General features: G+C 41.2%; 1 protein-coding gene across 4 annotated transcripts in view; it reads left to right on the top strand.

Annotated features, from left to right (window-relative positions):
* Sec24b (SEC24 homolog B, COPII coat complex component) overlaps positions 1-13,128 on the top strand; it is a 69,523-nt gene that overhangs the window by 27,264 nt on the left and 29,131 nt on the right. For 2 of the 4 annotated variants that reach the window (XM_038311095.1, XM_038311093.1), the window contains 3 exons: positions 5,183-5,287; positions 11,276-11,356; positions 12,168-12,400. In XM_038311095.1, the coding sequence (XP_038167023.1) occupies positions 5,183-5,287; positions 11,276-11,356; positions 12,168-12,400 (419 nt within the window). The remainder of the gene's footprint in view (positions 1-5,182; positions 5,288-11,275; positions 11,357-12,167; positions 12,401-13,128) is intronic. The other 2 variants (XM_038311096.1, XM_038311094.1) reach the window with 1 other exon arrangement.

The raw sequence follows: 13,128 nt of genomic DNA, 5'->3' as shown, positions 1-13,128 counted from the left end.
ACTTCAAGGAGGGCCGCACCACCAACATGGGGTCAAATAAAAAGGCTGATGCAAATGTCGGAGGAGGGAGCACGAGGCCTGGGGTTGGGAAATAACCCGGCGGCTATATTTCTGATGTGTCTGGTAATCATATCCATTCAGGTAAGTCCAGTCAGGGGAAAAGCCTACTGGACCTACAGCCCCAGGCCACTGCTTTTTCAGTTAGTGGCGTGGTCACATCCTTCCATATCTGATTACACCCTTCTGGAGTCACCTGGAGTCCTGGTGGGCTCTCTTCAACTATTGGGGGTGAGCTGCAACCCTTAGATTCAGACAGAATTTACTGCTGCACAGATGACTACTGACACGTGTGAGTGGCAGCAGCCCCTTAGAGCAACAGCCAATGATGAGGAATGAGCTGAGCCCCACCCCCAGGGATTTGGACCCACAGTGAGAGTGAGGATTTGGCCCAATTATGTCAGCACACCCTAGGAACACAGAAGGCTATGTAAGATTGTTTCTCCTAATACACAAGACAAGCCTCAGGCTTCAGTCTGTTTGACCCGTTAGAACATTTCTTTGGCTTTTGTTGGACACAGCGGCTGTTATGTTCTTCCTCTTCTCATCCTTGCAGTCTGGTGTTGAGCATTACAGCGAACCACCTCTGGACTAAGCGTGGAGAGTCATCGGGAACACCTCAGACATAAGAAAGGGGGCGATGTAGGGAGCAGAGGAAGGCCTGAGTGAATGTGTGTCATTTGACATGAGCATGGCCATGTCAAGGACCCCAGCGCCTCAGACCCATGGACATGGCAAAGCCTTTTCTGGGTCAGGCGCAGGGCCAAAGCCTTCCCCTGGTCCAAGCACGAATGTTGACAGTGTGTACAGAAAGCATCAACTGCAGCTTCTTCCTCAACTGCAGCTTCCTCCTCCCAACTGCAGCTTCCTCCTCCCAACTGCAGCTTCCTCCTCTCAACTGCAGCTCCTCCTCTCAACTGCAGCTTCTCCACCCAACTGCAGCTCCTCCTCCCAACTGCAGCTTCTTCCTCCCAACTGCAGCTTCCTCCTGGATATTTACACCTGAGACTGCTCCCTCACAGAGACACCCCACCAGGACTAACCCCTCTTCCTTGTGCTGTACATAATAAACATGCTGAGTGTCAGGGTTGCTTAGTAAGTGCTCTCCATCAGAGAGAGCAAAGCCCACCCGATCTCAGCTTTTCTGTATGTGTGTCTGTCATTTCTTCAGTGTCTGTAGTATCTTCATTCCTGCGTCGCCCGAGTCAGGTTTCCCAGACTCCAGGCTACTGGGCACAGCAGTTAATAACTTCTTAAGCACTAATGACTAGTACATGGTTAAACCTAAATTGAACCCCAAGTCCCAGGTGTTGTGCTTATTTGTTTGTTGTTTGGGACAAGGGCTTAGTATATAACCCTGATGGACCTGGAACTCATTGTGTAGCCCAGGCTGCCCTTGAACTCAAACTCAGTATCCAGCTGCCGCTGCCTCCCGAGTGCTGGCAGAGCCCAGTGTTCATCTGCACTGTCGCTGCTCGTCTGTTGAGTTCTCCTTTCTGTTTTTGCTTTGCTCTCACTGCACACTTAGAAAATGGATAGTTCTTCGACGGTAGTGCAGGCTGATAAAAGCACGCCCACTCACCTCCTTACCTCTGCCGCCTCAGAGGATGGGACAGAGACTCTTTTTCTAACGTGCTTCGCCTGTGCCTGAGGTACCTTCAGAAAAGGAAGGCTTGAGTCTGGGTGACTTCATTAGTCCCTTAAGGAATGAGGAAACTCTCTGTGTAGCTACAGAGAGAAGATTTATACCTCAGTGCAGTATTTCAGAGTGAAGTGTAGGTAAGTCAGGTTACTGTGGCCTTTGTAAAGTGGGGGGAGGGGAAGGCTGTTAGCAAGGTTCTTCTTTGGGTGGAAAAATAGTATCATTGGAATAGGCACCTGAGTGTTTATAAAGCTGGTATTTTGTGGGCGTCCTTGTGAAGTCTTCTAATGTGGGTGCTTTGAAGATAATCTTAGGAAAGATAAAAATTGCTCAAAATTAGACTCTTGAATTAAAAAATAAAATAAAATGCCCTTCACAGTGGGGCTGTTCCCTTGAGACCAGTTCAGGTTTTTTGTTTGTTTGTTTGTTTGTTTGTTTTGTTTTCAGAAACAGTAAAGACAGCTTTCGTTAAACTGTTCCAAAGGTTGTGTTCTGCAGAAGACCTTTAGTAATAGGTGATTTAATCTAATTGTGGTTTTGGATTAAGAGAGGTATCACCGCTCTTACGTGCACCTTGGGCATGCACTCCACATCAGCTACATCCCCACACCAGGGGATGAATGGGGGTAGGATAGGGTATGTGCTTATTTTATTTTATTTTATTTTGCAAGGAGGGTGTGAAATTTGACCCTGGGGTCCATAATTTTAATTTTCCTGTATTCCAGAAGAAATTAGGAAATAGGAATTGGCAAGGAAAGAGGATTTATTTAATTTGGACACAGTGGAAAGGAAACAAATGAGTTTTTCTTCAATTTCCTTAATAGCAGTATTCCATGTTAGACAGGGAAGACATGCCACAGGAAAATATGCCCACAAAGGTCCAGGCATTGTCAGAACAGAGAGATTTCTGAGAGAGCACAGTAGGAGAACCCCCAGAAAAATCTAATTTCTTGGTTTATTTCCTGAGTGTTTCTGTTGGCACTGCTGCTGGGGGAGGGTCCTGCTAAATTCTGGAGTCTGATAACTGCCGTGCTCTTCGCTATGTCAGATCCTGGGAGTGCTCTCTGCCTCCTGCTTTCACTCAAGTCCCAGCTTGAAAGTCTTGGCTAACTGGGTGCTCTAAGACTAGAAGATGGGTTACTTTCTGTGGGGTTCTGTGTGGGCTTCGGGATGACCTCTAGGAGGCGGTGTTCCAGTCTCTTACCCTGTGGATGGGTTGGAGCTCTTAACGAGGGAGGGCTTGAATAGAAGCCCTGCGGGATTCCTGGATGCTGGAGTTGGCTATGGGACAGCTAGCTGCTTGTTGCATTCTAAATATACTGTACGCATCTGAAACAGGACCTTTAAATGTGGAGTGATATTATTCCAAAGCTATTATCATTCCTTTGTGGTTCTGAAATGTTATGTTTTTATCTATTAATATTCCCAAGCTTTTAGTGGAGCTTACTTGAACAAGCAAAGGTAAGCTAATTTCTAAACATATTAAAAGTCATGGTGGGAGAAAGGTATGTGACGTTTAGTTAATATAGTAAATGGACAACCACAGTGTATTCTAAAGTCTATAATACATAATACCATTCTCTTAAATGTTTGTTTAAGTGAATTAAATGATTGTTATATGAATTTTTGTCATTGTTTAGCCATCTCATTCTCTCAACTAGGCCTCGGATTCTTTTCTAATAATTGAAATAAATCTGTTTAAATCTGGAGGAGAGGAAAATATTTATTTTATAATATGTATATAAAGTTGCTTTGTATTGTGGCTCTTTCGAGTAGCATTAACAAGCAACCGTACTAATCCAGTCATGAAGAATGGTTCTTTTCTCACTGTTTGCTTTACTGGCCTCTCTTTAATACAACAAACAGCATATCTTCTTTGTCTTGTGTCATCTTTTATATACATGTATGTGTACACACTAGTAGCCCATTGAGGAAGTGTGACATTGTAAAGTAAGTCATTAAATTTAAGGATTTCTTCTGTGAAAAACCTTTTGCTATTATTCTATTTAATTGTAACTTCTTTATATATTTAACTTATGGCCTAATACTAGCTAAGTTTCCATTTTAAGTAGGTGGTTAGAGGATCGTTGTCACTGAATTCGGCAGGTGTCAGTTTGTTGTGTAATGCCCGAACCTATTTTATTTGGAGTTTTACCTTTTTAAATGAATTCAAGATAACTGCTATTTTAACTGTTCTAAATGTTCCAGCTGGCCAGGTATGATAATTCACACCTATAATCTCATCACTTAGGGAGAGGAGACGTGAGGAGTACTGTGAGTTCAAGACCTGGCTGGACTACAGAGTGAAACCAGCTGAAAAAAAAAGAGCAAAATGAACCCAAATCAACAAAATTAGCAGATTTCCCACAACTCTTTTTATATAGTGGGAAGATGAAAGCTTTTCAGATTAACCTTAGCCACCTCTGACCTCAGTCAGATGTGCTTGTCACCAGCCACTTCTTACTCTCAAGATGAGTTCTCTGTGTCCACATTAACCAAAAGACCACCCAGAAAATAATGGTGAGAGCATATGAGGCAGGGAACCTGTGATTGGTGACACTCCTCAGTGCTTCAAGCGTATTGAGTATTCATGGAGATTCCAGCTCTGTGTCTGGAGTTTTTCTTTCTCAGAATAGAGCTGTAAGATTTTTCCTCGTTAGCCTGTGTTCACTCCTATTTCTAAAGTGTTGTCATTTTAAAGCTAGATTAGTTGTATTTTCCTTTAAAATTTTATGGATGTTAATTTTCACATCTTGACTTCATCAGATTAAGTAATAACATGTAGTAATTGTATGACAAAGGAGGTCCTACATGCACACCAGGTTGTGCCTTTCCCACCATCTGCCTTCTTGGTGGACTCCAGACATACTGATCTTATTTCTCACTCACATGTAGGCTGTAGGGTAACACCGCCAGGACTGGGCATTGCATGAAATCACTTAAGGCCACCGTGTCCCCAGTGAGCAGAGAACTGTGCTCGGTACAGTTTTTTAACTGTCATTCTTTTCCGTTATGGCAACTGAGCTGCCATCAAGGTGGCATTAGCATACAGAAGGAACCTAGTATTGAATGTGTTTAGGATGCAGCCATACAAATTTAGTTCAGTAGAAATGATCACTTTCTGCCAGGAAAGTGTGTTCTCAAAGGACGTGCACCCCAACAGCCCCAGGGCTGAAGAAGGTAAATGGAGATAGAGCTCAAAATTATTTTCTGAGAAAACCACTGTGGGTTCCAAAGTCAGTGTAATATATGGTACTTTTTTCATGCTTAAACCAGTTAGTTCCAATTAAAATTGCTTTTACTAAACTGCTTTGCATAGATTTTTTTAATGGTTCTGGTTTTGATAATAATCTGCTGATATTAATATGCACGCTGGGAATGTTCTTTGGAATGTCAGAGTTCTTTCTCACTTTTAATGTAAAGATTTATTTCCTTGCCTTTCTTGTTGGTTTGACTCTTGTGTTTGTGCTTTCCACTTTACAGGCATGCAGTATGGTGACTATGTTAATAATCAAGCTAGCTCCACACCAACTCCCTTGTCATCAGCTTCCGATGATGAGGAAGAGGAGGATGAGGATGAGGAAGCAGGTCTGCTTTAGCTTTACACAGTTTCCGTCTTCGCCTGTTTAACTGCCTTTATTTTACAATCTTAGCCTTTAGAAAATGTCTGAAGATTGAGCAAATTGAACGGCTCAGTTTGGGTCGCATCTTTGACGATGGTTGAATGTTTTCTTCTTTTAGACATGCCTGTCTTCCCAAGCAGTGTGCAAAGGAATGAGGCCCGGCTGAAGCCCTGCTGATGGCTGTAGCACCCTTTAGGAATAATGTTCTGCTTTGCATGCTTCTTCAGACTAATTAAAATGATTATGGACTTTGTAATGTGCTAGAGAAATAAGATACTGCTCTCTGGGATCTGGGTCCCCTTGGGCTCTCTTAGCATGCGCTTAGAAGATCCACCTTAGTATTTGCCTGCTCTTGGAATAGCAGCTCATGTTACATTCACTAAAGAGGGTATATGGTTGCGTGGTGACCACCTGCTTCGTTTTTATTTTTTTATTCTTGATAGGTGGAACACTATTAAAAATGAAACAGTGCAGTTCTTGCACTAATACCCACACTTGGAGAGTAGACGAGTGAGCCATGCTCACTCAAGTTACTTTGTGTGAGTGTGATTTTCTTCCAGCTGCTTTTATTACTGGTGGAAGGATTTGCTGCAATTTGTCTAACCAAAAGCGCCTGGTCTGTGTATATGTTTTAAAATATTCAAATCTTTATACATGATTTGAAGGTGACAAAAATAAGAGATTCCAGTTAGGAAGAAATTATCCTTAATATATAAAACATCATTTATTTTTCGGAAATGTTTCATTTTTTATTTTAATATGATTTCAGATTTTTAAAGTTTAAAAGATATTCCCATATATGTTTTGCCCAAATTAACCACTTTTATAATTCTTCATTTATTTTTCCCTTTATTGTCTGAAAGTAAATCACAGGCATGATCTTTACTACCAAATACTGCAGTGTATTTTGCCTGGTCACCAAAGTAGTACGGTACAAGCAATTGAGCATTGGTGCTGTAATGGCTGGTGTGTAGTCCACGGTCAGTTCTTAGTAGCCGTCACAGTTTCACGTTTTAGAACTGTTTTCCTGGCCCAGGGTCCAGTCCATAATAGCTCATTGACCTTAGTTGATATGTCTTCAGTAGCTGTTGATACAAAACACTTGGTTCATAGGGAATAAGAGAATGTTTTATCAAAGCCCAGTTTGAGTTACTGGCTTAAGAACACAGACTTGGGTTTCCCTAAACACCATGTTTCAGTGTGGTGATGGTTTCATGGAGTTTTGATAGTAGCTGGATAAAGGAAGTCATGAATCAAGGTGTTTCTCAAATATATTGGTGGAAACAGCAGATAGATGGGACACAGAGCACAGTGGGGAGCCTCTGCTGTGGGGCTCAGATGCGATCTGATTGACATTCTTGTTGCATTGGTGGAGACTGAGTCTCTACATACCAGAAGGATTTGCTCAATAAGTCACTGGGCTGTTTGCTCACACTCAGAGGGGGGAAATAAACAAATGGCCAGGAGGGAGCTACCGCTAGCTCAAAATGAGTTCTGCTTTTAGTCTAGCGTTCCTGCTTTCTGACACCCGTCACTGGGTCTCGCAGCTTGTTTAACACAGCTGTGGCTTGTGTCTGGGAACTCCATCACACAGGCCCATTATTTTATAAAGGGTTTCCTGATGACCCTGTTGTGACTTATTGAGGCAGAGTATCTCGTAGCCCAGGTTGGTCTCACATTCTCTGTAGAGTCGAGGCTTGAGCTGCTGGAATGGCGTGTTCACAGCCACACTTGGTTTAGAGCATGTGGCTCGGACCAGATTTCTACAGCAGTGTTGTACTGGCAGTGCCCCTGGTGATGTCTGCCACACGGACTGTACATGTTCAGTACAGTGCTGACTGGTGGTGGCAGAGATGGACTGAATGCACTAGAGTGGGTTAACTAATCCTGTTCATCTGTGCTAACTGCTCCTGACTCTCGGTGGTCACAACTGGCACTGCTTCAATCCCGTGACAGGACTTGGACTTCTGAAAGTAAATGAGCAGATTTAAAACCACTAAATAAATTAGAACAACTGTTTCTATAAAAGTAATAATTGAGCCGGGCTGTGGTGGTACACTTCTTTAAACCTGTGGGTCTCTAACCCCATAGCGGTCACATATCAGATATACTGCATGTCATATATTTACATTATGATTCATAGCAGTAGCAAAATTACAGTTAGGAAGTAACAACAAAAATAATTTTATGGTTAGGGTCACCACAGCATGAGAAACTGTATTAAAGGGTATGATGATGATGATGATGATGTAATATGAAAAGTGCATTTGAAAGGTTGAGAACCACTGGTGTAGACCCACTAGCTTAGATTCACCTCTGTCTCCTGAGTGCTGGGAGGCCTGCAACACTATGTCCAGCAAGAATTATTATTTCTTAGTAGTTACAGTTAAACCATTTTTGGTCATAGAATATACCATAGATTGTTGTTGGTGTTTGTTTTGAGACAGGGTCTCACTATAGGCCTTGGCTGGCCTGGAACTCACTACATAGACCAGGTTGGCCTTGAACTCATAGAGACCTGCCTGCCTACTTTTACCTTAACCAAAGTATTTTATAGCAGTTTTATTGGCATATAACTCATACTGTAAAATTAAATTAATTAAATTTACTGTTCAGCAAGTTTAATATTTTCTTACTTTGTTGCCCATCACTGTTCCAGAACATTCTTATCACCCTGGAATAGAAACTAGAAGTCATTTCTCATTCTGCTTTTCTCAAACGCATAGCTCAGGCAACTACTGTGGCTTTTGTGGCTGACTTCTTTCTCTGAGCATAGGATGTCAGGTCACCCACGGTGTCACCCACGGTGACCTAAGTTCTGAGTTGGTGGACATTTGGGTTTTACCATCTTTTGGCTGTAACTAGCCTTGTTTCTATGAACATTTGCCAGCAGTTTTTTTGAAAGTTTATTTTCATTTATCTTAAGACATTTCTTGGCCATATAGTAACTATATTTTTAGAAATTGCCATATTGCTTTTTAAAAGTGGCTACACTGTTATACAATTCCATGAAGTTTCCAATTTTCCTGTATCCTTGCCAGAAATATGCTTTAATGGGTCTTCTTGGTATTTAACTGCCTTGGTGGTGTGAAGGGGAACCACAGTGTGCTATGTCTTGATTCCTGTTGCATTCATAGCTGGTGACATGAACATCATCTCATGTGCTCTCTGCCTTTTATGTCCAACATCAGAGAGTGCTGTGTCCTCAGGAGTGTGGTGTGGTAAGCACTTAGACAATGGTTCATGTGTTTTCCCCTGCTGGCCAGCTATGTGGCTGTACTAAAGGATTCTGAGCTAAACAGGACTGAACAGTTTTTGTTACCCCAGAGAACCCTGTACTCATTAAGCTGTGGCTTCCCCTTTTACTCTCCCCTCAGCCCACAATGACTAGTCTACGTCAACTCTGTGGATTTGCCCATTCTAGGGGTTCACTAGAGCTGTATAATGTCTGTGCAATTTTTGGTCTGGCCTTTGTCCTTGAGCATTGTGGCAATTGTGAGTACCTAATTCCTTTTGCCTGAACTGTAGCCGATTATGCTAGATACAGTACATTTGGTTTCGCCATCATCTGTTGGTAATTATTTGAGTTGCTGTGTTTTTGTTTGTTTCCTTGTTTGTTGCTTGTTTTGAGATAGGATCTTGTTATGTAGCCTCGCTGCTTTCACACTTGATGATCCTTCTGCCTCAGCTTTCTGAGTGCGAGAATTACAGGCATGTACTACCACACCTGCCTTTGGCATATATATATATGCCAGTACTATAATACTCTTATGTTTTGGTGACAGGATCTCACTAGGTATCCCAGGCTTAAGCTCAATGTTGAGCCTCCTAAGTCCAGGATTGTAGTTGTGTGCCACTGTGCCCGCCCAATACTGAGAGACTTTTGATCCCGTATATCAGTCAGCATTTTGCTTGAGTTCTATATGTGGACAAACAGGAAGAACTGTTCCTTTCCATTCCTCATTAAGAGACATGGCATGTGTATACATAGCTTTCTATTTAATCACCTTAAGATGGGTGCTGTTAGCAAATACAGCTGTTCTTCCAACAAGTCAGGCTTGGTGGCAAGTGCCTTTACCTACTGAGCCATCTAGCTAGCCATGTGCTTGCTGGAGGTGCTAACTGACCCAACATTATCTAGCAGGTAAATGATATACTCTGTACTTGCAGTTTTCTGTTTTGAAATCATATTCTTTGCTGTGAATAAACCAACCCTATAACAGATACCTGTGATTATATCCTTAGTTTGTATTATTTGTATTGTTAATTCTTAAGATTATCTGAAGGGATTCAGTGGAGTATAGGTAGCATGCCCATTCTTTTTACATCACAGTTAAAAATTAACTAAGACTTAGTTCAAACTCTGTCAGCCTGGGTGTCCAACAACAGAAGAGGAGGTAAATAAAAAGTGATTTTTATATACAATGGAGGCTTTTGTTTTCAGCCATAAAGAGTGTTTGTTTGTAGGGAAAAATGAGTGTAACTGAGATAATCATATCAAGTCCTAGAAAGACCAAATTTGTTAGTTTCCTCCCATCTCTGACTCCTCCATAGATGTATAAACTCATGCACATATATGAAAGCGAAAGTAAAATTGCCTGAACAAAGGGAGCTACTGGACAGGATGTGCTCAATATATGATACATATTGTATAAAATGTTTAAAAAAAGAACTTTATTTTCAAAAAGGAAAGAAACAAAAAGCTAAAATCCTGGTTGTATCTGAGTTGAGAGCCTAGGATAATGTCTGTACCAGAGAGTTCTGTCACTTTGGTCTTAAGAGAGGGGCCATATCCATTTTCTATACTATGTATCAGTGTATACGCTCTTGTTCTTGCCTGAGATTCTCAATGAAGTATTTGTTGAGTGAATGAATGAAAGAACTGTATCTTATGTTCTATTTTCCCATGTGTCCTAGCACCACTCAGCCTTTCTTAATCTAGCCGGTTTGAATGGTCACAAACAGTAAGTGCTCATTGTCTGATATCTGTGTTTAATAGCATGGCTTCCATTTATATTCCCTTATCCAGTATGGTGGGTATTGTTTGATCTGTATTCTGCAGAAGGATCATGGAGGCACAAAAATACTTTCATGTTAATATGGAAGAAACCCAAGCCATAAAGTCTTCTTCTTTTATTTTTTTTTTAGCTTTTTATATGTGTGAGTGTTTTGTCTGCATGTATATATATGTACCACATGTGTGCTCATAGAGGTCAGAAGAGAATATCAGATCCTCTGGAACTGGAGTTATAGCTAGTTAGGAGCTGCCATGTGGGTGCTGGGAATCGAACCGAGGTCCTCTGAGAGAAGACCTCTTAACTGCTGAACCATCTCTTGAACCCCGGGGTCTTTTATGAATATATGTAACAACTCTGCTGTGCTAAAAGTCATCTTAATTATCTTAAACTTCCTAGTACTAATAGAGTGTGGTTGATACCTTGAGATTGATAGGTGTAATATTTCAGGTGTGGTTCTGTTAAAATATCTGCTAGTCCTAAATTTATATATGATTATTTTTAGAATTTGTTTATTCCTAAAGCTAATGTATGTCTAACTGAATTTTATTCCACTCATCAGCTGCAGATTCTCCCCACCATTATTTATTGCTCTTTTAAATAATTTTTTATTATATTTATGTATTTGTCAGGGTGAGCATGTGCCTGCCATGGCTAGTTTGTGGAGTCCAGGGTTGGTTTTCTCATTCTTGGGCTCAAACTCGGGTGGTCATTTGTTCAGCCTATCATGGCAAGTGCCTTTACCTGCTGAGCCATTGGATAGTGTGTGTGTGTGTGTGTGTGTGTGTGTGTGTGTGTGTGTTTTCAAACATCAGTCATTTTAGTTTTTACAAGAGTTGGGAATCCTAGTTCAGCAGAGTCATCTTTATTCACGTGCCAACAGTAGCTATGAGATGCCCTGCCACTTTGAACTCAGCAGCTGTTTGCTTTTCCCTCAGGTGTTGACAGCTCCTCTACCACAAGCAGTGCTTCGCCGTTGCCCAACAGCTACGATGCCCTGGAAGGAGGCAGCTACCCAGGTAACTTGTGTCAAGTTTAAGCTGCTAGCCACCAGTCACGCTAAAGGTGACTGTGAGCAAGTATCAAAAGCATACTGCATTTTTATCGGAAAAAGTGGGACATTTTTCAGCTTTAAAACCATCCTGTAACAGCCCCTGAAGAAATTCATTGTTTTGTTTTTCTTTTTTTTTCTTAAAAAAATTAATAGGGAACAGTATTCTAATTTTCTCTTCTTTTAAAAACTGGTTCCTTGTTGGGTGTTGGTGGCTCACGCCTTTAAATAAAGGACATCCAGTCACTAAATTTTCTTAGGCACTTAATGATGCCAGATGTTGTTCTGGAAGTCTAGACACCATTAACACTATACTCACAGTTTATCTATGCAAGTTTATCTATGCAAATAATGCTGATTTCTGGGTGATTGTAGGAAATGTGTAACTCCTCTCCTGGGCATTTTACATTAACAGTCAGATAAAGGGCAATTTAGAAAAAAAAGAGTAATTTATGTAATTTGAATTGTCTTGCTTTGTTTTCTGCTCATTAGCCCCAGTTCTGCTGAGAGAATTAAAAAACAAAAATATACACTACTGTGTTAACTGCGTGTGGTATTATTAGGAGTGCTAGCTGAAGAATTTGTTGTTGAAATTATCCATAGGACAAAGCAATACATAAAGTAAGATTGACAGAATATTGATAGATGTTACAGTTGGACGATTTGTCTATGTGTTTTGCATTTGTCACATAAAACATTTTGGAAAGAAAACAGTGACAAGGGTTCTTGCTTACCATCCTGATTTGGGGTTGTGAACACTTCATTTTTTTCTTTGCTAGACATGCATTCTTCTTCAGCAAGCAGCCCTGTTCCTGATCGTGGCCCAGAACCTAACCCCACCCTTGCCCAGGCTCTGTCTGCAGCTCCTACTCCCACTGCTCCTCACCCCACAAAGGTAGCAAAGCCTTTTGGCTATGGCTACCCCACTCTTCAGCCTGCTTATCAGAATGCAGCACCACCACCAGCCGCTGGCGGACATCCCAGTGGCCCGGCATACTCTGGATATCCTCAGGTGTGTTTCCAGTCATGTTTGATAAATTGATAAAAATTGTAAAATACCAGTGGAGCACATCTTTGATGATCAGAGCTTTACAGAGGTAGAGGCTAGATGGAAAAAGAGAAAAACTAGCTATAACTTGGGTTTTCTTTATTGTATCTTCAGGTTTGTTGTAGTTTTGTACAGGTATTTTTTATAATCAGGAAATTAAATGGTAATTTAAAATTTATTTCTGTATATCTGCCACGTGTGGATAACCACAGAGGGTATTGGGCCCCTTGGCACTGGTGTTATAGGCGGTTGTGAGCTTTCCAATATGGATACTGGAAAGTGAACGTGGGTCCTTTTGAAGAGCCCGTGCCCTTAATTAGTGAGCTACTTCTGCAGCTCCTAATATTAACTTTTTTAAAATTTTGTATCACTAAGGTGCCATTTACCTCAGAAAATAAGAGAATGTAACTTAATATTTATTTTAGACTCTGTTCTTTACTTGACGACTCTGATATGAACGGAAGTGCTTTCTAGTTGGTGATCTCATTAGCTGTGTTAGTTATTTTTCTCTTGTTGTGATAAAATGCTGTGACCCAAAGTGACTTATAGAAGAGTTTAATTTGGCTTATGTCCCCAGGAGGGGAGTCATAGTGAGGAATACATGTCATGAGGTGGCCAGAGCAGGAAGCTGACTGATCTCATTTCATGACACGAGACACGGGAAACTGAAGGAACAAAGTGGGAATGGGGTG

The sequence above is a fragment of the Arvicola amphibius genome, chromosome 14 (assembly GCF_903992535.2).
Source record: "Arvicola amphibius chromosome 14, mArvAmp1.2, whole genome shotgun sequence".
In the NCBI taxonomy this organism is placed as follows: domain Eukaryota; kingdom Metazoa; phylum Chordata; class Mammalia; order Rodentia; family Cricetidae; genus Arvicola; species Arvicola amphibius.
This window is presented reverse-complemented; position numbering and strand designations above follow the sequence as displayed.